This window comes from Notamacropus eugenii, chromosome 5, assembly GCF_028372415.1.
Source record: "Notamacropus eugenii isolate mMacEug1 chromosome 5, mMacEug1.pri_v2, whole genome shotgun sequence".
Lineage (NCBI taxonomy): Eukaryota > Metazoa > Chordata > Mammalia > Diprotodontia > Macropodidae > Notamacropus > Notamacropus eugenii.
Window position 1 is genome coordinate 411,222,385 of NC_092876.1, and position 26,733 is coordinate 411,249,117.

At 35.6% G+C, this 26,733-nt stretch overlaps 1 protein-coding gene across 8 annotated transcripts in view; it reads left to right on the forward strand.

Moving 5' to 3' along the window:
* USP25 (ubiquitin specific peptidase 25) overlaps positions 1-26,733 on the forward strand; it is a 199,094-nt gene that overhangs the window by 149,610 nt on the left and 22,751 nt on the right. For all 8 annotated transcript variants that reach the window (XM_072614727.1, XM_072614730.1, XM_072614728.1 and 5 more), the window contains 2 exons: positions 7,797-7,975; positions 23,110-23,188. In XM_072614727.1, coding sequence (XP_072470828.1) covers positions 7,797-7,975; positions 23,110-23,188 — 258 coding nt within the window. The remainder of the gene's footprint in view (positions 1-7,796; positions 7,976-23,109; positions 23,189-26,733) is intronic.

Sequence of the window (26,733 nt, forward strand, 5' to 3'; positions counted from 1 at the left end):
TTTGCACTCTACCCTGACCAACATGGACTTAAGGATTAGGCTTTTAAAGCAGTGTCATATCACTGTGATGATGATGATGCCATTATCACAGTCTCCATCATTATTATTATCTTGTTCTTGTCTCTTTGGAGTTCACATGTAAATGGTATAAAGGCAAGTTTCTATCCCACTCTTATACTTGTGTATTCAATATTCTGTGGACATTTGTTACAAAGTAATTGTTTTTTCACAGTTAAATACTTCATACTATTCTTTCATGTTTGTAGTTTCTTTTGCTTTCTATGTCTTAAGGACTTTTCGTTCCATGTAGTTTGTAGAGAAGTGTCCAGAATGGTGACATCTTTACCATCTTCATCAGAAATCATATTATGTCTGTCCTTGACATCAGGAGACCTGGATTCATATCCTTTCTCTAACATTCACTGTGACCCCTTGAACAAGTCACTTGGACTTTTTGAGCATCAGTTTCCTCGTTCTGTAGAATGACAGTAATAATACCCATAGACTCTGTCTCTCAGGGTTGATATGAGGCTCAAATGAAATAATACATACACACACACACACACAAATGTGTGTGTGTGTGTGTGTGTGTGTGTGTGTGTGTGTGTGTTAGCTCTTTGCACTTACTGACCTTTGGCAAATCACTTTACATGCTATATCCCATTCTGTGTATCTTTAAAGTCAGGGGATTGGAATCAAACAATCTTTACTATTCTCTGTCTTGCTCTAAAATACTGTGATTTTAATCCTTAGTTGTAACTTAATCTAAGCCTGGTGAATTATATCAATATTGTCATTCTCTCTATAAATTAAATAAGAAAGCAGAAGGAAGTAGGATGGTTTGCAGGTTCCCCTTGAAAAGAGGAAAAGATTTTACAGAGTTGGTTTTATCATGTTACTCTGAGGCATTAAAAAAAAATTATTATTTCCTAATACTTTTGTTAATCTTTAAAGACTACTTTCAAAATAATTAAAGATTGTGTATAGTATCTGTTTTAGAAGAAGTAGAGAAGTTCTACACAACTTGAATGTTTTTTCTTTATTCATTAATTCACACATTCATTCAAAAGGACCTCCAAATTAAATCACTATATTGATATTGATTGGGTTCCATGGAAAAATTTGAGTTAGATGAGGATGTTAAAAATATTTTGGGGATAAGGGTGAACAAGTTAAAGCATATATAAACTACAAAAAGCTGTCATTCTGTTCATTTTGAATACCTTTATCAAGAAAAGAACAGAAGAATCTGGATATGGATAACACTGAATTACTTCACCCCATCCCCCCCTCAATGGGTGATGGTGACATCAGCAATTCTCTATTGTTGTGGAAGTCATTCCTGTATCAGTTATCTGTGTACAAATTAGCTACTAACTTATTCATGTCAGAATTAGTACAAAGTTCAAAATAAGACTACAGTGAGAAAAAGATATGGCATATGATTAAAAGGGAAGGGGCCAGTATATAAGAAGAAGAGAGAATGAATGATGAATGTAGGGACAGTTTACTAAACAAGTTGTGAGATGAGAAAGGTTCAGAGCAAGGAATGATGGAAAGGGATTTGCCTCAACAAGAAGTTCCTCTCTTCATCTGAGGCTAACGTGGAGAAAGAGAGAGAGGGAGATGTCTGACTAGGAGAGTAGGTAAAGGAAAAACTAAATGAATGGTCTGTTTTTTGGTTTTTATGTTTTTTTAGTGAAATATGAAGTTAGTTCCTCAATTGAGAGGGTGCGACAGTTAAATAATTCCTATCTGACCTATTTGTAAAAGTTATTCGTTATGAAAAATGGAATATGTATATGACAAAGGACATAAACACTGGTTACAGTTACTTAATACAGAAGTTTAATAGGTATAAATCAGTTGCCATATGTAACAGATGCCCAGAACTCAGGGCACAACATGTGCCACTAGACCAGGCCACCCTAGCACAGTGGGCAAGCCTCCAGCCCCAGATGTCCTGACACTGGCAACCAGTGACCAGACCCCTGATCCCCAGTGCTGGAAACTTGAGACAGTTCCCCATGTGCTTCAGGAGCAGAGTTCAGCTTTTTAAAATGAGTAAAAACCAAAAAGAGCCCTGACCATAGGAACCTACTATGGTGACATAAAAGATCAAAGCACAATCTCAGAAGAGGACAACAGTGTCAAAATACTTACATACAAACCCTCGAAAAAAATATGAAGTGGTCTAAAGCCCAAAAAGAACTCTTAGAAGGACTCAAAAAGGATTTTAAAAATCAAGTAAGAGAGGTAGAAGAAATATTGGGAAAAGAAATGAGAACTATGCAAGAGAATTATGGGGGGGAAAGTCAACAGCACAGAAAAGGAAGCACAAAAATTGACTGAAGAAAACAATTCCTTAAGAAATTAAATTGACAAAATGGGAAAATCCACAGAAGAAAGCAACCATTGAAAAGTAGAATTGGCCAAGTGAAAAAGAAGGTACAAAAGCTAACTGAAGAAAGTAATTCCTTAAAAATTAGAATTGAGCAAGTGAAAGAAAATGACTCTATGAGACATTGGATATCAAAGAAAAGCAGAAGAATGACAGAATAGAAGAAAATGTAAAATACCTCATTGGCAAAACAACTGATCTAGAAAATAGATCCAGAAGAGATGGTTTAAGAATATTTAATCTACATGAAAGCCATTATGAAAAAAAGAGCCTAGATAGCATCTTTAAAAAAATCAAGACAAAATAATCATTGAAAGAATTCAACAATCGCCTCCTGAAACAGATACCAAAATGAAAACGCCAAGGATATTGTACAAATTCCAAAATTATCAAGTTAAGGAACAAATCCTGGAAGCAGCCAAAAAGAAACAATTCTAATATCAAGGAGTCACAGTCAGGATTATGCAGAACTTTCCAGCTTCTACATTAAAGAATCAGAGGGCTTGGAATATAATATTCCAGAGGGCTGGATGGATTACAGGCAAGAATGAACTACCCAGCCAAACTGGGCATAATCTTTCAGGGGGCACAATGGACATTCAGTGAAATTGGGGAGTTTCAAACTGAACAGAAAATTCAGTCTTCATATGTGAGACTCAGGAGAAGCATAAAAAAGTAACACAGGAAAGAAAATAAAAAAACATTTTTCAATAAGGTTGAACTGTTTACATCCCTAAATGCAAAGATAATTCTTGTAACTTTTAAGAACTGTGGCCCTATTAGGACAATTAGAAGGAATATGCAGAGGATGTGGGTGTAAGTTGACTTTGATGTGATGATAAAGATTAATTAAAGGGTGAAAAAAAGAAAGGATTGTACTGGGAGAAGAGGAAAGAAGGAGGCCAAATGGGGTAAATTATATCACATGAAGAGGCATGAAAGACCTATTACAATAAAGGGAAATAAGGGAGTGGGTATTTTTTTAATTTGGCTCAAAGAGGGAATAACATACATACTCAGTTGGGTAAAGAATTCTGTCTTACCCTATAGCAAAGTAGAAGGGGAAGGGGAGAAGAAAAGAAGGGAAGAGCTGATAGAAGGGAGGGCAGATTGAGGGAGACAGTGATTCGAAGCAAAATACTGATGAGGAGGAACAGGGTGAAAGGAAAGAGAAAAGTATAAATGGGAAAAATAAGATGTAGGCATATACACAGTTAGCAATCACAGCTGTGAATATAAAGGGGATGAACTCTCCTGTAAAACAGAAACTGGTAGCAGAATGAATTAAAAGCCAGAATCCTACAATATTTTGTTTATAAGAAACACCTTAGAAGCAGAGTGACACACACAGAGGAAAAGTAAAAGCTTGGAGCAAAACCTTTAAGCTTCAGCTGAAGTAAAAAATAAAAAATAAAAAAGCAGAGACAGCAGTCCTGATCTCAGACAAAACAAAAGCAAAAACAGATCTAATTAATAGAGGCAAGGAAGGAAACTACATTCTGCTAAAAAATAACCATAGACAACGAAGTAATATTAATACTAAACATATATTCGCCAAGTGATATAGGATCCATATTCTTAGTGGAGAAGTCAGATAAATTAATGGGAGAAATAGATAGCAAAACTATACTAGGGAGGGGGGGGGAAGACCTCACCCTTCCCAACTCAGAACTAGAGAAGTCTAACCACAAAATAAACAGGAAAGAAGTTAAGAGGAATAGAATTTTAAAGCAATTAGATATAATAGAGCTCTGGAGAAAATTGAATGAGAATAGAAGAGAATACAGAAAGGGAGAAATATCAAATGCATCCTTTTCAAATCATGATATAATAAAAATTACACATTATAAAGGTCCACAGAAAGATTAAAAATTAATTGTAAACTGAATCATCCCAAAGAATGAGAGGGTCAAACAACAAATCATAGAAACAATAATTTCATCAAAGAGAACAATAGTAATGAAAAAACGTGCCAAAACATATGGGGCAGTCAAAGCAGTACTTAGGGAAAATTTTATAACTCTAATTGGTTACATCAATAAAAATGGAGAAGGAGGAAATTAATGAATTGAACCTGTGATTTTAAAAGCTAGAAAAAGCACAAATTAAACATCCTTATTTAAACACTAAATTAGAAATTCTGAAACTCAAAGGAGAGATTAATAAAATTGAAAGTAAGAAAACTATTGAACTAATAAATAACCAATATAAATACAAATAACCAAATAAAAAAACCAAGAGCTAGTTTTATGAAAAAATCAATAAAATACATAAATCTTTGGTTTATTTGATTTAAAAAAAGAAAACTAAACTACCAGTATCAAAAATGAACAGGGTGAATCACCACTAATGAAAAATATTTATAGCAGCTCCTTTTGTAGTGGCAAAGAATTGGAAATTGAGGTGATGCCCATCAGTTGGAAAATGATTGAACAAGTTGTGGTATATGAATGTAATGGAATACTACTTTGCTAAATGCTGAGCTGGTGGATTTCAGGAAAACCTGGAAAGAATTAAATGAACTGATACTGAGTGAAGTGAGCAGAACCAGGAGAATATTGTGCACTCTAACAATAACACTGTCTGATGATCAACTATGATTGACTTAGCTTTTCTCTTCAGTACAATGATCCAAGACAGTTTCAAAAGACTCATGATAGAAAATACTATCCACATCCAAAGAAAGAACTATGGAGTTAGAATGCAAATCGAATATACTATTTTCACTTTTTGTTTCTTTTTTTCTTTCTCATTTTTTTCCCGTTCTGATTCTTCTTTCACAGCATGACTAATGTGGAAATATGTTTCCATGATTGTACATGTGTAACCTATATCTGATTGTTTGCCTTCTTGGGGAGGGAAGAAGGAAGCGCCGGAGGGAGGGAAGAAGAAAAAATTGGAACTCAAAAATCTTATGAAAAATGGATGTTGGAAACTATCTTTACATGTAATTGAGAAAAAAATAAGATATTATGTACTAAAAAAAAAAAAAAGCTTTCATATTCAACATTCTTGCTTCTTGTATTCAATCCAACACCAAAACTTGGGGCACCAGTCCTGACTCAGAACCCAGTACATACAAGACAAACAAATATCCATCTTCTGATTGTGAATTATTCCATGTCATCTAGTTAGGTACCTGGGAAACCTGAACATTAGGTATTTACCATCTCAAATTAGTGAATTTTTAATCCTGTTGGCTTAATACCTTTCTTGATGTTTTTTCTGTCTGATGCTTGTTTCCATCATCACAAGACAATAAAAGATGAGACCGAAAGTCAATTGTTATTTTTCTCTCTTATTGCTAGAAAACTCTTACTTTTTCTCTCCTAATTTCTGTTATTCAGCATCACCATCTGCTATCATGCCCTGCTTTCCCAATCCCGCAAATCATCTCTTCTTTAGGCTCACCGTCCTTATTTCCTTCACTTAATCGTCTTGTAGCATGAATTTAAGACCCTTCACCATTGTTGTTGCTGCCTCTAACTGGCCACTAGCTTATTCAATGTCTTTCCTAAAATGTCAGTCCTAGAACTGGTCTGATTTCAGTAAACTATATGTAACAGGACTTTAATGTCTTTATTCTTATATATTATTCCTCTCTTAATGAGGTCTAAAATCTTATTAACTTTCTGGACTGATATGCACTTGAAAACAAAATACATGTGCTCCATGCCACCTTATCCCAAAAATCAGAGCCATATCTCCAGCACTGAATTTTTCCCATTTTAGACTTAGATCACAGACCTATAGATTTAGTGTTGGAACAGAGGCCCTAGGAGCCATCTAGTGCAGCATCTTCATTTACCAATAAAGCTGAAGCTCCAAGAGGTTCAGGTATTTGCTCAAGTTCATATAGACAATAAGTGACAGAATATGGATTTGAACTCAGACCCTCTGACTTCAAGTACAACATTCTTTCTACTGTACCATATCATCCTTGCTTATTTTTTTAGTATCAGAAAGGTGATATGTCAAAGTTGTTTTGTGAGGTAATTTTCACCTCTGTGATTATTAATACTTGGAAGAGTTTTTCAGATTATTATTGATACCATGTATTCCTTTAAAAAAAAAACTTTATTCAATCCTTTGGCCATTTATATAGTAGGAATTAGCTCCTTATTTTATGGATTTATGTAAATTCTCTCTAGATTTTGGATGTCAGGCTTTTGTTTAGACAAAGAAAGCAGGACAACAAACATTTATTAAGGATTTACTGTGTTCTAGTCACAGTGCTAAGCACTGTAATAGAAGCAAAAAGAAAGTCTGTGCCCTCAAGGAGTTTACATTGTAGGGGAAGATAAAACACAAATGAGACCTAAAAAAGAAGAAATTGGGGGGAAAAGGTACTTTTATGGGGTCATGGTTGCAACCCGTAATGTCAGAGGCAAAACTGGGAGAAAAATAGACTGACCACCCTGGACCTCCTCAAAATGGAACCCTAGGAAGAATAGGAGAGGGGGACTGGCATGATGGAAGCATGGATATTCCAAGGTCAGGAGGCCCCAGGCTCTGAGGGAAAATTAGTGAGATGAAAGCTAAGGCACCATGCTGCTGTATCAAGTTATACAGCTATATAGTTACTCAATTCTGGAATAGTTTGGCCATGCTGAAAGACTGTATTTGTATAAACAAATAGATGTGAAGAGTTTTGTATAATCATTTATTAATTTTTAAGGCACCCAGATTTCTAACTCTGGTTAGGTCTGGTTGGTCAGTCATAGTTAAGCTATGCAGAGGCAATCCAAGTTACTTTTTTTTAAAGTATAAAATAGCCTGGGATGTTTTAATAGGAATTTTTAAAAACAATTTTACTTAATGTGGTTCATACTCATTTAATTTTTTTCTAGCACTTTTATAAAGAATGAATCTATCCAGCAGGTTTTCCTTTCCTGATTTTGTCTGTTATGAGTTGATCAGAATTTAAACACATACTTTTCATATCAACCCAGAGTAAATTTCCTCAGAAAATGTTTGACATAGCCATAAATAACATGCTAAAAATATCAGAGATGATGAAGTTCAAACTTAGATGTATATGTTTTAGTCAAGAAAGAATGATCCTTTTATCCTTACAGATTAGATGCTGTTGTATAGCTATACTTAGATAGAATATCTTAGTGTTATTTACATAGAAAATATTTAAACCTAGAGAATATGGTTCAAAAATGAATGAATGTCACTAGAGATAAAGCACTCCATTAACCACTAGAAAACAGTAGATCAAATATATATATATGTGTATATGATAGATTTGATATGATAGATATGATAGAAATAAGGAATAATTAGTAGAATATGTATGATTATTCATAGTGTCTTTTAACTGTTCTTTTAATATATTGAACAGTTTGTTTTAGCTACTTTAATGGGCATTTCCTTTACACTTTTTTAGGCAATCAAATTGGAGTATGCAAGATTGGTAAAGCTGGCTCAAGAAGACACTCCACCGGAAACAGACTATCGATTGCACCATGCGGTTGTCTATTTTATCCAGAACCAATCACCAAAGAAAATAATTGAGAGGACATTGTTGGAACAGTTTGGAAATCGCAATTTGAGTTTTGATGAAAGGTAATTTAAAAATTAAAATATTAATTTTTTATGAATTTCTAATATTATTATTAATTTGGCATATTTTAAAGTCATCTTCAAAAAGTTTCATTGGCTGTTGGCATTTCTAATCATCTTTTAAAATGATCACTTTAAATAATTCAACCCAACTTTCATTAACCATTATAATGAGGGAAAATTATTTATGGATAAATTCAGTTCTCAATTCAAAGACCTGATTTATTTAATGTCTCCAATATTTCCTGCTTACACACTTTTAAAATTGATTTAAGGGAAGTATACAATCATTTGGTTACAATAAATACCACTATAAAAAAATCTCATTGTAACACAAGTATTTTCATGCCTCAGATGATTCAAATATCTTACATAAAATTCCAGTACAAGAAAATAATTCTTATAGTTTTGTGGAATTCATTATACCAGTTCAGCTTTACACAGTATATAGTTTATGTTCAGATCTTCCCTCAACTCCTTTCTACCCTCAGGTGATTATGCCGACACTGAATTAAGGAAAAGTATACAACAGATGGAAGCAGGAATGGGCAGAATGCTGAAAAATAGTTCCTGAGTAATCAAGAATTGACTGTAGATAGTTTCACTAAATGTACACATCTACATATATGTGTATTCATGCATATACATATATATGTAGATGTGTACATTTAATATGTGTATGTATACACACACACACACACATACATATATAGCCCTCGTTCTCTTTCTGTAGGGTGCTCTAAAAGTCTCAGTGCTGTTTTAAGTTACTAAAGTTTATACACATATCAGGCAGCTAGGCAGCAAAGTGGTGAGAGAACTGGACTTGGAGGCAGGTAAATCTGAGTTTGAATTCTACCTCAGGTACTTATTTTCTGTGAGACCTTCATCAAATCACTTATATTCTTTCTCCCTCAGTTTATTCATCTACTAAATGGGGATAATAATAGCCTCTACCACAAGGTTGTTTTGAGAGGTTAATATATGTAAACCTTAAATCACTATAAAAATATGAATTGTTGGATTTTATCGTGGTCATAAAATATTTTTGTTGTCTTGAAACTCTGATTTATGAAAAAATTGTGATAGGAGTGTGAAGACATAGAAAACTTGAGCCATCACTATACGGTACAGTACAGTATGTTTATGGTACTTTTAATTGAGCAAATAAAAGGACTGTAAATGCTTTTATAATTGACCTGCCTTATTCACCATGGTACTCTTATAAAGTTGGGGATCAATAATAATTGATAATCAATGATATTGAGGATTTGTTTTGTTTATAAATAAAGACCTCTTTATTCATATTTTCTGAAAACAAAAATTATTGTCACCCACATTTGGAGGATAAAAAGAAATTTTAGTTTAGTCTTCCAAAAATTTTACCCATTTCTCATAGAATCTCATAGTTAGAAAGGACTTTTAGTAGCTATCTATTCCAGTTTCTATTGGCGAATTCTCTTGGCAATATCTCCTACAAATGGTCTAATTTCAGCTTACATTTCTTCCTCACCTTGTAACCTGTCCACACCTATGATGAGGAGCTCACTATCCATACAGGCAACCCATTCCATTTTCAGACAAGTCTAATTTTCATGAAACTCCTCATATTGAGTTAACATCTATCTCCTTGTAACTTTCACTGATTAGTTTTGGGTTTTCTTTCTAGAGCCATAATATTAAAGCAGTTCTTAATACAGTTCCTCTTCAACCTGATGACCCTTTAAATATCTGAAGACAACTATCTTTTCTGCATATTAAGTGTACCCAGTGCCTACAACCAACCCTCATAAGATATAGTTTATCATGCCACCAGAATGAAAGTTTATGTGAAAAAAAGAACTTGAAGTTTTAATTCTAAATATTTTATCCCATGTTTAGTATTACTCAGCTGTGTGACATTTCTGCTGAGACAGCCATTATGAAAAGAGAAGCCCCTTGAATATAATTGTATACCGGAGTACCACGTTGAGAATCAGTATCTGGGTTTAAATCCTGTCTTTTCTACTTAGTAGCTGTGTAACCTTGGGTTGAACCTCTTTGGGTTTAGTAAGACTAAATATCTTTTAGATTTAGGGTTCTATTTCTAAATCTTCAAGCCTTTACTCATTCTTTACTTGTCAAAGTCACATCATACTGAAAAATGTCAAGAATTACAATAAGAAATTGAAATGACTGCTACCACTGCAAAACTGCATAAATGTCATTCAGAAGCCCATGAGCAATAGGAAAACGGATGCCACAGCAAAGCCATTAGGACCAAAGACCACCCAGATAAACTTATGGCCTTGAAAGGATCTATGGTTTAAGCCATTAAGAGAAAAGGGCTCCACCAAGAAAACCCTGTGGGCATCAAAAATTGACAACGTGAACTTTATTAAAACAGCAAGGAGTCTTACTTAGCTTTGGGACACTTCATGCCCAGGGACTTAGAGATGCCTAACATGTTAGAGATAGAGGGCTATGAGAGGTGAAAGAGATCTGTGTACCTAAAAGATTCAAGGGGGCATAATCCTGGGAAGCAGTCAGCACATGAACCTAAGTATCTTAGGTCAACACCAAACCGAATCACCCACCCTACCTAACAGCACAGCAGGGAGAAGAGCCTGCCCCTGGCATAAAGCCCCAATTCAGAAACTAAAGCTGGGGAGATGAGAAAACCAAAGAAGATACTGACAAAGTTAAAAAAAAAAAATTACTGCAAATACCCCAAAAGAAGAAACAAGTAACTCTGATAATTGCAAGCACTTAAAGAAAAAAAAATAGATTTTCTAAAGGGACCACATGAATACCTAGAAAAAAATTAAGGAAGAGATAAAATATGAAATAAAAGTTCTTGGGGGAAAGATTCAAAAGGAAAGTGAATAGTTTAGGAGATTAAAAAAATAAAAATAGTTTAGGTAAAGTTTACCCAGTTAAGCAGTGGTAATACCAAAAAGAGGGAGAAAGAGAAAAAGTAAGGGGTAACTAAAATATTTTTTAAAGTTCACAGAGGAATATTGAACTTCAAAAGGCAACACAAATAAGCAAGTCAGTTATGAAAATAGCAAGAGGATTTATTATATACTTTTTGAGAAAACAAATTGTATAAAATAAATCAATGGTTTTATATGTGATGTTCTTTTGTGTTCTGTTTTACATATCCTTTTTGGGATGGAGGGAAGATTAAATTAAAAAAAAAAATTACCTAGATCCTTATTTAGCCAAACAACGTATTATTCACCTTTCCCTGCTCCGGGCTCAGTTTACCTGATGTCCATCAGTGTGGCCTCCCAGATGGTGTGGCAGTCAGCGCCCCTTACACATAGCCATGCTACATTGTTAGTTATCTGAACTTGGACAAGTCACTTCTCTGCATCTGCTACTTCATCTGTAAAATGAGAGATATCTGTTATTGGCCCTAGTGAAATTCAAAATAACATTTCCTTATCTTTCAGTCTTTGGCACCTCTTTCATTCTCCATGATACCTCAGAGATCATTGATGGTGCTTAAGGAATCCTGTCTATGAATTATTTTAGGTTTCTAAGACCTGAAAGTCTTTATATTTTAGAGTAACTAGATATTCTCTTGTTATACCTTTATATACCTTTTAATACCAAATTCTCCTTAATTTTTTGTTTGATTCTTTCAGTTCTGAAAATCATTCTCTTGGACAAGAAAGATGAAAACAGTTAAATATCACTTTCTCCATGATATCTCAACACTATTCTATTCCATTCTATACAGGCCTGTCCCTCCCACATACTTCGTTTTGCCCTGAATATTATACTCAGTCTATTTTGGTTGTCCATAGAATTTTTTAAAGCTTTATTCTGGGTACTTGCCTTCATGCTACCTTTCTTCTCCTTGGTTGTGTACCTATTTTCATTTTTAATATTTTAAAAACTAGTACATCCTTTTGAGTCACATTGGTCTCCCAAAATGAATCTCACTTCTTTGTCAGGATCATTCACTATTATATCATCAGAATTTGGTTTTTGAAAGCCTCTAATTTTTATTGAGGGACTGCTAAGTGACTCAGGGGATAGAATATTGGACCAGGAGTCAGAAAGGCCTGAGTTCAAAGTTGACCTCAGACACTTACTATCTTTGTGATCCTGGTAAAGTTACTTAATTTCTGTTTGCCTTAATCTACTGGAAAAGGTAATGGCAAGTCACTCCATTATCTTTGCCAAGAAAATACCATGGAAATTATGTTCTACAGGGTCATGAAGAGTTATACACAACTGAATGACAGCAACAACAATTCTTATTGAACTGTCACCCTTTTTTAGAGTCTTTGACCATGAAATGGTTTCATTCTTTTTCCTGAACTAATTTAAATCTGCGTTTGTAAAATTTCTAGTATATGTTTGGACATTACAACGTTCTTCTCTTAGTGAATCTAGGAAAACATACTTCTTTTACTTCTACTTCATGAAACATTTATTTATTATTGGTCAGAATTAAATCCAGAGTAGCAGTTCTTATTGCTTTAATTTGGGAATTCTCTGAAATGCAGAATTTGGACGTTGTGCCCAGTACAAGGAAACATGGAGCTCACAACAAGGCAGTAAAACAAGATGTCTTTATTGAAAGGAGAGACTAATTTTGCAAAACCAAGGGGTGGATAAAAAAGAGTACTATACTGGATTTCTGGATAGAGTTAGATGCCCTGCTGGAGCCCTAGCAGAAAATAGGGCACCCTCTCTCAAGCCACTAAAATTTAATTGCTCTTTAGAGAATTTTTATCTGGGTCTAGCCACACTAGGAATTGGAGAAAGGGACCAAGAAACCTGGACCTAGGGACTAGTGTTGATTCATGCTACTGAAGGGAAGGAAGACTTCTATGAAAATGGTGGCTAATTAATATTCAGACTCCCTACTAGCAAGAATGATAGTTTTGTTCAGTTGCTGCTGTTCTTACTCTGTCAAGGGTGAGGAAGCTTCTGTGTCTGTTGTTTTGAGCTTTCTTCTAAGCTTCTTTCTTTAGCCAATGGAGAAGCCACTGGGGTGATTGTAGAATTTTATAGTTACTTTCTGCAAATTAGCTGTCCCTGAAGTCACTCATTACAACTATGTCATATTTTTAAAATCATTTTTGTGTTCTCCATCTGGTATGTTCCCACAATGTTTTCTGTTCCTCACTTTATCTTATATCTTTATATTATGGCCTTCTTCCTTTACATTTATAAATTTTAACATAACATTCTTAAGATTCTTGAGAGACAGAATGGTCCATGCAGTGGTTAGTGAGCTGACCTTGGAGTTGACCTGAGTTAAAATCTAGCTCTGACACATACTTTTTGTGTTAACCTAGGCAAGTGGCTTAACTGCTAAGTTACTCGGATAACACTCTAACATTGTAATTACACACACTTGCCAATCAGTTTATTGGGAATATTATACATCTCCTCTGTAATATTTCCTTTCCCCCTCATGTGTGATAGCATCCATTATATTTGGTTAAAAAGTTTTTTATCTAGGCATTTTTATGCCTCTTTTTCAGCTTAAATTCTGCTTGATCTGGGTAACAAGTATTCGACCAAATATAGTCTTCACAAGCTAGATCTGTCTTCTATCCAAGTACCCACTATTTTGGTCAGGAAAACGAAATCTCATTTTATAACAGAAAGCTCATTGATGAACTTATATTTTTAAAAGGTATATGCCAGCAGAATCAAGGGCAAGTAATTTTGGATGAATACAAAAGCATGCCAAAATCCTATAAAAATGCTATTAGGAAAATCTCAGAATGGGCTACAGCTGGTAACAATGCTAAACACAAAAAACCCAAAATTTTTGTTTGGTTTTTGCCTAGATGAGAATGTGGCAAAGTGGTTATTTAACCTCTGTTGCATGCCTTGTGGCCATGGAAAAGTTTAAATATTTTAGTGTTCCTATCAATTATCTAAGACTTTAAGTAGTTGCAAACAAGTTGCTAGTCAACATCAACTGAGGAAGTTTCCATATGCTAATGAAATCGTGCATCTGGATCCTCCCCTCACTACCCCAAACACTGAGAAAAAGAAAGGTTCAAATAGGGATAGGACCATCCACTTAGAGGGTAAGGGATAGGTTAATGATAATGAATGAAAGAGAAGAAGCAGAAACTTGTTTTTTCTGTCATGAATGAAAGGGTAAAACAACAATAAAAAAAATGTATTACTAAGGAGATATGTCCCAAGATACATAGGGACATAGAAAACAACTGGTTACCCCTGATCAATTTGTTACCTGGTCCAGAAGAACTGCATCCCAGCATACCAAATGACCTGGGGAATGGGATTATTGATCCACTGTCAGTGTTCTGTGAAATATTTAGAAAAACAGGCATGCTCATGATAGGATATAAGGACACACGATATCTCTATTTTTAAAGAGAGTATTTACTTCTGGATCATGTGGCCAACAAGATGGAGGACTAGGCATTTTCTATGATCCTTAAAACCTCTCAAACCTCTCAAAACAGAAATCATGTGTCATAGATAAAGCATTTTCAGCTTTCTTTATGGCTTATGACGCAGAATTCAAAAGAAAGTTTAAAAAAAAATGCATTGATATTCACTGGCCTTGAACTTACCCAGCACCACACCCATGCTACTGCAACAAGGCTGTATTAGTAGACCCAAGGAATACAACACATACTTACAGTGAAATACCTCCCCCTACAACCTGATTCCCCCCCCACCCCTGCCTCTTTCTAGTGCTTTATAGACCCCAGCTCCAGACTGCAAATATTGGCTCTGGTTGCTATAGAAAGCCAGCACAGCTGCAGTCATTTAGTAGGCAAAAGCCTACTAGAACCATAACAATGTAACACCAGCATGATTGGTGCCAGGAAGGACAGAGCTCTATCACCAGTGCTCCAAAGCTCTGAATTGCTGGTGCCAGACCAAAGAATTAAACAATAAAGAGGGATCAGGAGAGCACATGGGGACAAAACTCCATGCATATGGGGGGCAGGAGGTGTGAGCTGTGAGCAGTCTACTAAGACTGAGGAAGAGAGCACAGCATCCATCTAGAGGCAGTTCTCTTCACCCAAAAGTCGCTTAGGGTGGAGACCTAGGCTGATGAACAGTGAATTGCCTAGCTTGGGAGGAGACGGGGAAACTTTGAGTTTCACCCCCCAAAGAAATCCATAATCAGAGGGTAAGGAGTAAAAAAGTGAGCAATAGGGAAAAATAGACTGAAATTACTAAATATTTCAGGATGAAGACAACTCAAAGACTTTGAACATACACAGATAAATCGAGGAAAACTAACAAGAGAAGGAAATATAGCTTCCAGATGTAGTAAAAAAGTTCAGGCATCTGAATAAGTGCTGCAAAATTAAGGAAAATTATCTAACAGTTGATGAGACAGAGTATTTAGATGGAATCTGGAACTACAATACTTTATTCCTGAGCCACTCAAAAGAGAAATGAGAATTGTGAGAACATCATGACCTACATGGCAAAAATAATGAGCAAATAGAAAAAAATGGGATCTTCAAAGGCAAGCTTACCAAAGAAACAAAAGAGAGAACAATAAATTGAGACTGCAAATACATAGAAGTGAAGAATAATCTAGAAGAGAAGCAATAAATAATATTAAAGAAAATCTGCTAAGTATGTAAGTAAAGCACACTGATCTCAAACAGAAGGGGTAGAGAGAACCTAAGAATCACAGATTTCTCCCAAGAACACAACAGAACAACAACAACAAAAATATAACACCATAATGAAGGAAATAATAGAAAAAAACTAATCTGAACCTCTGAAAATAGAAAATTAAATTCCAGTAGAAAGAATTCACATATCACCTTCCAGAGATGGGGTTGTGGGGTTGGGGAGGAAACTCCATGCTGCAAATTCCAAGAGACATAGTGAGGAGAGGGGGTTAAATTTAATAATTCAGTTCAAAAATAAGTTCTGCAAATGATCAAGAGAAAACCTGTCAAATACAAATGAAAGGAAATTGAAAAAAATGCAAGACTGTTTTGCACCTACTAGAAAACAAAGGAAGAAGTGGAATAATTTGTTCAGCTGATCATTGGAGCTCAGGATGCAGCCCAGAGTGACCTACTCAGGAAATCTGAAGCTTACCTTACAGGAAAAAAGATAAATGTTCAATAAGGAGCACCAGAACCAAAGAGGTTTTTGCTTCTCAGATACCTCAAGCAATATAAATGCAAGGGGGGGTGAACAAATGCAGCAGGCAAGGACAACAGTAGCAACAAACCAGTTAGAGACTTCTTTCTAAATGTATACAAAGAGACAGATAAAGGCAGAAATCTGCTATAGAAGTATTTACTTCAATGATTTCCCCAAATAGTTTCCAATCCATTCTAGACTTTGTCCTATAGGTCCCCTCTGTCACTGTCTTGTAATAATAATAAAAATATAAGTAACTTTTAAATTTAATGATTACTATGTGCTAGGTACTACTATGTGCTAAGTACTTTATAAATATTATCTCATTTGATCTTCACAAAACGCAGGGAAATAGGTATTATCAGTATTTTACAGCTGAGGAAACCAAAGGCAAACAGAGGTTAAATAATTTACCCAGGGTCACACAGCCAATAGGCATCCAAGTAAATTTATTAAAGTAACAGAGAAGAAGTGGATAAAGGACATTATGAACAGACCCTGGTGACCCGCTCACAGTTGAATCAATGTTGTTGTTGCTCATGGGACTGCATTACAGCCTGGGAGGATACATGAGCAAGAAAGAAGGGAGCAGGAGAACAGAAAGGAGTGTGTGATGTGTCAGGATCAAATCAAGTGCTAGCAATGAGAGGAAAGTGAACTGTGTGATCTCAGAAAGAGAAGAGCCTACACAACTTGTTGAGGAGGAGGATAGATAGGATGGACAAAGGAAGGAGGCTGATGGTAGGAGGGATTTCCAATGATGAATTACACATATAGGTGAAGAGAGATTTTCTATGACAGGAGACTTGTACTGAGTGTGGCCTGGATGATTTGAGTGTACTCATCCTACATCAGAGCAGGGGAAGTTGAAGCCCCTTGGGGACAACTGGCATCTAGGGGAATAAGAGGGCGTAGACAAAGGGAAGAGATTTTGAGGCCAATGGGAAAATGGTAAGCAGAAGAGCATTTAGGTTAGTAGAGAAAAATGACCATTAAATAATTAATTATTAATATTGGAGAGACACAGAATTTATCCCTTTCTGAAACCTTATTCTCTACTAGGCCAAGCCAGCATCTGAAAGAGATTGCTGATAATAAGATTAGATTAACTCTCTCTTAAATCTTGTTCGGACTCCATCTAGGTGGGGAAGCCCAATGTATTTTACCCTGATTGGTCTGGGAAATTATAGATTCTCCCTTCTGTCAGATGAGTGATATGAATATAGATAAATCTCTTTGACCAAGACTGAGTGATCAGAGGCATCTACCCTATTAAAATAGGTCCACATCTCATTATGATATTCATTCATTAATTGTTAACCAGAGTTGATTTCCACCCTCAGGAATACCCACTCTTCCAAGAGCACATAAGCATTGAGTGGGTTCTATAAGGGATCTTTGGTCTGAGAGACAGACAAATGGCCATCCTTTTATTAATTATATGCTAGCTTTATTAATAAGATGAGTAATTACCCAGAAACTATGTCTTTCAAACTTTTTATATATCACATGGTGTTAAGCTACACATTCAGGGACATGGTGAGGAAGGGGGCCCTCTCTATCAACCTGCAATAATTGGCTTTGTTCTAGGATTGAGGCACAGTGGGGAAAGGCACATAGGGCAGCTAGGGGGTATATAATGCATAGAGCCCTGGGTCTGAAGTCAGGAAGTTGTTTTTCATTCATGTCCAACTCTTCATGACCCCATTGGGGTTTTCATGGCAGAGATACTGGTGGGACTTGCTGTTTCTTTTCCCAGCTCATTTTATAGATAAGGAACTGGGGCAAACAGAATAAAGTGACCCACTAGTGTCTAAGACCAGATTTGAACTTAGGTAGATGAGTATTTCTGATTCTAGGCCAGGTCAACTAGCTGCCAGGAAATAAGGAAGACCTGATTTCAAATTTGACCTCAGACACTTACTGGCCATGTAACCCTAGGTAAATTATTTAACCTCTGTTTGCCTTTGGTTTCCTCATTTGTAAAACAGGGATAATAATAGCACTTATTTCCCTGAGTTTTTGTGAAGGTCAAATGAGATAATATTTGTAAAGCAGTTAGCACAAAGTAGTGCACGGTACATAGCGTACACTAAATAAATGTTAGCTATTATTATTAAAAGAGAGTGACAGATGGTGCCTAAAGGAAAGATCCTAGAATGAATACCTTAGAAATTTTGTATGAAGAAATCAGGAGAGAAACCAGATAATTATAGAGGTCATAGATCAGAAACTGAGAGAATATAGACTAGCTAGAAAGAGGGAAATAATAATAAAGGGAGTGAGAGAAATCCTTCCTGGAAAGGGACACAAAAAATTAAACTCAAAAAAAACCCCTATTGAACTGGACTAGTTAAAATGAAGAAAAGGAAAGGAGTATCTCCTTGACTAACTTAGAGGAATAAGAGTGGGGGTGGGGAGGTGGAGAATAGCCTGTGAAAAGCAAGAGAGAAAAAGCATCAAATAAAATATCTAAGAAAACTGGGTAACAAACAAATGGAGGGGATCAGGATGAGTGAAAGAAGAAAGTCAGTGGCAGTGGAGCCACATTGAAAAAAAAAAGACTAAAGTAAAGTTACTGAAAAAACATTATTCTGTGTTTACAGCAGAAGTAAGGGGGGGTTATAACTAGAAAAATCATATTAGAAACAGATGGTGGAAAATATAGACCTAAATCTTGACTTTAAATGTGAATAGATTAAACAAGCCAATAAAACAAAAAGAGTGACAGATTGAATAAGAAAGCAAAATCTTACAATCTGTTGCTTACAAAACACAGTTTAAAAAAATGCATAAAATAAAACTTAGAGGATGAAAAATATTTACTGTGCATCAACTGAATCCAAAGAAGCAGAAGTTATAGCATGCTATCTGACAAAGCAAAAACAAACATTCAAAAAAATTAAAAAAAAGGATAAACAAGGAAACTATTATTTTGAAAGGAATCATAGACAACAAACCAATATCAATAATAAACTTATATACTCCAAATGCTGTAGCATCCAAGTCATGAAGGATACGTTATCTGAACTACTAGAAGACAGACAGTGACACAACAGAGATTTAAGTATCCCTCTCTCAGTTTTGAATAAGTATAACATAAAGATAAAAAGGAAATATGGAAGTGAACCAATGGACAGAGAAAATAGACTTGAAAGACTGATGATGTCTTCTAAATGGAACAGCAAGGGAAGATGCATGTTTCTCAGCACCACTTGAAACTTACAAAAATTAACCAAGTACTGGAGTCAAGAGATATTACAAATAAATGTAAAAAGAAAGAAAATGTTAATACATCCTTTATAGACCATAATGCAATAAAAAATAGAAATTATTTCAGGGACTACAAACAAAGATACAGACACAAATGTAAACTTAACTGTGAAATGCTAACTAATGAATAGGTCAAAGAACAAAATATAGAACCACTTAATAAGTATGTAAAAGAAAATGATAATTATGAAGCAATCGATCAGAATTTCTGGGATGAAACTAAAACAGTTCTTGGGGAGAAATTCATATCTTTATAAACATATATGAACAAAATAGAAAAAGAATGGATTGATCAACTTAATATGCCTCTTTTAAAATGAGCAAATAAGGTCAGAGCCAAGATGGAGGAGTGGAAGGATGGACCTCCCATAGCCCATAAAATACCTGAAAAAATGACTCTAAACACATTCTAGAGCAGCAGAAGTCGCAAAATAATAGAGTGAAACAGATTTCCAGCCTAAGACAGCCTGGAAGGCTGAGAAGAAAGGTCTGTCACACTGGGCATGGAGCACAGCTCAGCCTTCCATGGGGCATGGGCTCAGACAAGACTGGAACAGGCTTCAGGGTGCGTAATCTTGGGTTGCAGCTGCAGTTCCTGGATTCTTAACCCACAAATGCCAAAGACAGCTTCAAAGGTCAGTAAGAAAGCTTTCTCCTGGGTGAGAGGGGAGAACTGTCTGGCCCCAACCCCGGCTCCAGTGCATCTGTAGCCACTGCAGCAGCAGTTTCCACTTTTGGAGCTCTCAACCTAAAGACCCTGGGGGAATCAAACAGCTGATCTAGATCTCAGTCCTGAGTGGCCATCCTGGGGTGAGGAGGAGCCTCACTGTGGTGTGGTGGAGCTGGAGGCAGTTATGGTGAGGAAACCCTACTCATAGTTCCCACCTTGGAGGAACTGAGAACTTAGAGGATGCTAGAGATATCTCAGCAACAGCTGCACAAAACCTCTGAAGCCTAGGGTAGCATACCCTCTACTTGACAAAGTACTCAAAAGTCAAGTAACTAGCTGGGAAAATGCCCCAAAAGGGGGAAAAAATAAGACTGTAGAAGGTTACTTTCTTGCTGAAAAGTTATTTTCTCCAATCCTTTTTGATGAGGAAGAATAAAGCATACCATTAGAGGAAGATAGTAAGGTAAAGGCTTCTGCATCCAAAGCCTCCCCAAAAAAAAAAAATATGCAATGGGCTCGGGCCATTGAAGAGCTCAAAAAGAATTTTGAAAATCAAGAAAGACAGGTGGAGGAAAAATTGGGAAGAGAAATGACAGCAATGCAAGAAAATGATGAAAAGTGAGTCAACAGCTTGCCAAAGGAGACACAAAAAAATGTTGAAGAAAATAATACCTTTAAACCCAAATGACAAAAGAGGTCCAAAAAGTCAGTGAGGAGAAGAATGCTTTAAAAAACAGAATTGGCCAAATGGGAAAGGAGGTTCAAAAGCTCACTGAAGAAAATAGTTCTTTAAAAATTAGAATGGAGCAGATGGAAGCAATGACTTTATGGGAAATCAAGAAATTATAAAACAAAACCAAAAGAATGAAAAAATAGAAGACAATGTGAAATATCTCATTGGAAAAATGACTGACCTTGAAGATAGATCCAGGAGAGATTATATAAAAATTATTGATCTACTTGAAAACCACAATCAGAAAAAGAGCCTGGATATCATCTTCCAAGAAATTATCTGGGAAAACTGCCCTGATACTCTAGAACCAGAGGGCAAAATAGAAAGAATTCACTGATCACCTCCTGAAATAGATTCCAAAAAGAAAACTCCTAGGAATATTGTAGCCAAATTCCAGAGTTCTCAAGTCAAGAAGAAAATATTGCAAGCAGTCAAAAAGAAACAGTTCAGGTATTATGGAAATACAATCAGGATAACACAGGATTTAGCAGATTCTACACTAAGGGATGAAAGGGCTTGGAATGTGATATTCCAGAGGTCAAATGAGATAGGATTAAAACCAAGAATCACCTACCCAATAAAACTGAGTATAGTGCTTCAGGGGAAAAAAATGGATTTTCAATGAAATAGAGGATTTCTAAGAATTCTTGTTGAAAAGAGCAGAGCTGAATAGAAAATTTGACTCTCAAATACAAGAATCAAGAGAAACATGAAAAGGTAAACAGGAAAGAGAAGCCTTAAGGAACTCATTAAAGTTGAACAGTTTACATTCCCACATGGAAAGATGTTATTTATAACTCGAGACCTTTTTCAGTATTAGGGTAGTTAGAGGGAGAGTGTGTGTGTGTGTGTGTGTGTGTGTGTGTGTGTGTGTGTGTGTGTGTGTGTGTGTGTACATATACAGCTCCACTTCTTGGCATCCCATCTTGGCCTTGAATGCCACCTCCCACATGGGGTATTTTGTGTTCCCTCTTTTCCACGGCAATTCCCTTCCTTTCCTTTCCTTTCCAATTCCTAAAACACTTATTTTGTGTTTATATTTTTATTATTTTGTTTATTTTTATTACTTGTATGTGCTGTTTCTTTCTGACCTGTAATAGGCCAAGAAGATTAATAAATACTTTATTCATTGATTGAATGAATATTTCCTACAAATCCTAACCCTAAAAGCCTAAGTTTTGTCCTTCAAAACTTGATATCTCTATTTCAGCATTAAAATGAGTCTGCTGAGATGACAAAAAAAAGAATATTTGAGGTTGAAAAGGAAAGCAAATTAATGTAAAATCTGAATAGTGCCCCAGATCTTTTAGAATCTTCATCTGAAGTCATTCAGACTAGATTTTTGTTTGGGGTGGGGTGGGTGTATGAAGAGAATATTTGTACTGCAAGACCAGAGGGAAAACTTCATATTACTTATTATTTCTGAGGTTTCTAACTTCTTTTGTTTTGCTACTTGAAATAAATCTCTTCTCAGTACTTCAGTACTTAATGAATAGAGAGCAGAAATAGTGTTCTATAGGGAAAGGAGCATAGGATTCAAAGTCAGAACTTGAATTTAAATCCTGGCTCTGATATTTGATTGCTTCTGCAACTTCATTCAGTGACTATGTGATATAGGTCATTTACAACTGAGTCACAATACTTGAATGTCTTTGGGCAAGTCACTTAACTTGTGCCTCAGTTTTATTGTCTCCAAAATAAAGATATTAAACTACATGGTCTCTGAGTTGACTTTCATCCCTAAAACTATGATCTACCTTAAAAGGAAGTGGGCTCCTTTCACTGAGAAGGGTATTTTCTTCATAGGAGTGTCACTTTAGTTCTGATAGGTATGGATAATAAATTAGAATTAGTGCTTGAAGGAAAGGTTGGCTGTCATCAGGTATGCTGTGGAGCAAACAACTGGCCTCTGACGTCCTTTCTAAATCAGATTCTTTGACATTGAATAATTTATAGTATCTGTATTGAGATCTACTATAGCCATTCATGTGATTAAACTAATTTGCTTCTATTACAGTGTATTATTAGAAGTCTGTAGCTAAAATATATAACTTAGAACACATAATTTAATTTCATTAGAATATATAATTAATGAACAAATATTGAAATTGTATAATAAATTTAGAGTTGTTTGTTTACCAGCTTTATTCTTTTATGCCATTACCTAACTTTGACCTAAAAGCATAGCTTTGTACTAAATATGTTTTGGATAAGTTTTTGTGCAATTCATTCCATAGTAGTGATTTAGAGTTAATGACAACACTGCCTTCTGTACTATCAGGGACATAGGTCTTGGTTCTTGTTGGTGTTGGTATCAATTTAGGAACAAATTTCTTTTTTTTTTTTAAGGTGTCGAAACATAATGAAAATTGCTCAAGCTAAACTTGAAATGATAAAACCAGAAGAAGTAAACATGGAAGAATATGAGGTAATTTATATCTTTGGGGAAAGAAGTTGAATGCTAGAACAGTTGCTTGTTAAACTGTTTCAAAAATTTCGTAATGAAATTTAGTCTTAAGATGAAGAAAAAAATAGGGTATTTTGTCAAGTGACTGTAAGTTGCCTTTTTATATTAGGAATGTACCTTAGTTCAGATCAAGTATGACTGATAAATGAAAATTAGCCCTCTAAATTTACTCCTTATGTATTTTCCTTGTTTACTTCATTTTTGGAGTGTCTGGGGCAGTGGGGGAGGGACCCCTTGAAGATTTTCTCCATTGATACTGACTAGTCACTTGTCTAACTTTTAGTTGCCCAGAGCACTGAGATCTTCTAAACACCTAGTATGGGGAAGAGGCAAGACTTTAATCCAGGTCTTCCTGACTCCAGGGCCAGCCCTGTGTTCATTTTACTGTGCCACTTCTCCTTTTATCAGTGAATCAGTCAACTAATATTTTTAAGCATCTGTTATTTGCCAGGTGCTGTGTTAGATGTGGAAGGATACAAGTACAAAGAATAAAGCACCACTTCAAATGAGTTAACATTCTAATGGGCAAAAAAAGTACATTAAAGCATACATAGTTAAATGTAAAGTAATTAAGAGGGAGGTCAGTAGTAGGTGGGAGAAATAGGAAGGACTTTTTTCAGAAGAGCTTCATCTTTTAAATAAAAAAATAAACACACACATATCCATATATATATATATTTCCATTTTTATTATTTAACTTTTTTTTAAAGTTTTGAGTTCCAAATTCTTTCCATCCCTTGAGCTTCATCTCAAAGGAAGAGAGAGACTCTGTGAATGGGAGGTAAGGAGAGATTACATCCCAGGCCTGTGGAACAGCCAGATCACAGAGTATCATGGGGATGGTAACATAATTGGGGTTGAAACAATATCCTGATGCCAGGTAGTTTAAGGCTTTAAAAGCCAAATAGAGGATTTCATAATTTCCCAGAGATAAGAGAAAGCCACTAAAGATGATTGAGGAGAGCCACAGAGTCATATAGTTATAAAGGTGATGAGGGCCAAAACCAAGGTGGTAAGTAGTTAGAGAAAAGGGATCAGATACAGTTGGTATTATGAAGATAGAAACTACAAGATTTGTTCTGCTATGTGAGGTGGAACAGAGTGAAGAGTTCAAGGTTTCATGAAGATTACAAACCTGGGGTACTAGAAGGATTGGTGGTACCTTTGACTGAAGAAGGGAAGTATAGAAGCAAGGAAGATTTAGGGCAAAAAATACTGTGTTCAGTTTTGTATATTTTCAATTTAAAATACTTACAGAGCATTCTGTTTTAAATGTCCATTAGGCAATTCGTGATATGGGACTGAAACTCAAGGGAGAGATTAAGACTAGACATATAAATCTGGGAGTCATTTTCATAGAGATGTTAGTGAAACTCATGAAAGCTAATGATTATGAAGAGGGAGAAGAGGCCCTTTGACAGAACTGTGGGAAGCATTTAGTTAGGGAGAGTGATCTAGAGGATAAGTATGATAGACCAACAGAGGGGACTGAGAAGGAGCAAATTGAAAGAACAATCAAGAAAGAATTGTCACAAAAATCCAGAGAAGAGACAGTGTCCAGGAGGTTAGCATATAACTTTACTATTTTGATATATTTTAATGTTTGCTTAAAATACTTATTTTCTTTTTTTTATTTTATTAATTTTATTTATTTTTAGTTTTCTACAATCACTACCGTATAAATTAGATTCTTTTCCCCCTACCTATCCCACAACTCCCCCTCCCTCCCCAAGATGGCATACAATTCTATATAGGATCTACATATACATTCTTATTAAATACATTTTCGCTATAGTCATGCTGTGTAGAAGAACTAAAATGAATGGGAGAAATCATGTAACAAACCAAAACATAATACACACACAAAAAATTGATCTGCTGCATTCTGCAATTGACTACCATAGTTCTTTCTCTGGATGCGGGGGGCATTTTGCCTTAGAAGACCATTGGGAATTTTTTTTTAAGTCCTTGCATTGCAGTGAAATTCCAAATCTACCAGAAAAAACTCTTGCACACTGTGGTCATTGCTGTACACAAAGTTCTCCTGGTTCTGCTCCTTTCTGTCAGCATCAGATCATATAAGTCTTGCCAGGTCTCTCTGAAATCTTCCTGTGCATCATGTCTTATAGCACAATAGTATTCCATTACATTCATATACAATAATTTATTCATCCATTGCCCAGTTGATGGGCATCCCCTTGATTTCCAGTTTTTGGCCACCACAAAGAGTGCTGCTAGAAATATTTTTGTACATATGGGAGCCTTTCCCATTTTTACGATCTCTTGGGGATACCGTCCTAGGAGAGATATTGCTGAGTCAAAGGATATGCACATTTTTTAGCCTTTTGGGCATAGTTCCAAATTGCTCTCCAGAATGGTTGGATCAGCTCACAGCTCCAGCAGCAGTGTATTAGTGTTCCAACTCTCCCACATCCTCTCCATCATTTATCATCTTCCTGTTCTGTCATGTTTGCCAATCTGATAGGTGTGATGTGGTACCTTAGAGTTGTTTTGATTTGCATCTCTCTAATCAATAATGATTTAGAGCATTTTTTCATATGACTATAGATATCTTTAATTTCTTCCTCTGAAAATTGCCTGTTCATATCCTTTGACCATTTATCAATTGGGGAATGACTTGTATTTTTGTACATTTGACTCAATTCTCTATATATTCTAGAAATGAGGCCTTTATCCCCAGGATTAGCTGTAAAAATTCCCAACATCCTACATCCCTCCGAATTTTGGTTGTATTGGGTTTGATTGTGCAAAACCTTTTCAGTTTAATGTAATCAAAATTATCCATCTTGCACTTCATAATGCTTTCTATCTCTTCTTTAGTCAAAATTTCTTCCCTTCTCCATAAATCTGATAAACACACTATTCCTTGCTCCACCAATTTGTCCATGATATCAATCTTTATACCTAGATCATGTACCCATTTGGACTTTATTCTTGTGTATGGTGTCAAGCATTGGTCTGTGCCTAGGTGCTGCTGCCACACTTTTATCCAGTTTTCCCAGCAATATTTATCAAACAGTGAGTTCTTATCCCAAAAGCAGGGGTCCTTGGGTTTATCAAACAGTAGATTGCTATATTCATTGCCTACTGTGTCTTGAGTACCTAGCCTATTCCATTTGTCTACCCTTCTGCTTCTTAGCCAACAGCAAGTGGTTTTGGTAATTGCTGCTTTACAATATAATTTGAGATCTGGTAGCACTAGGCCAACTTCCCTAGCATTTCTTTTCATTAGTCCCTTTAATATTCTGGACTTTTTGTTCTTCCAGATGAATTTTGATATTATTTTATCTAGCTATAGAAAATAATTGTCTGATAGTTTAATTAGAATGGCACTAAGTAAGTAAATTAATTTAGGTAGAATTGTCATTTTTATTATATTGGCTTGGCCTACCCATGAGCAAGCATTTCTACTTACGTAGGTCTGACTTTATTTCTGCAAAAAGTGTTTTGTAATTGTGTTCATATAGTCCCTGGGTTTGTTTTGG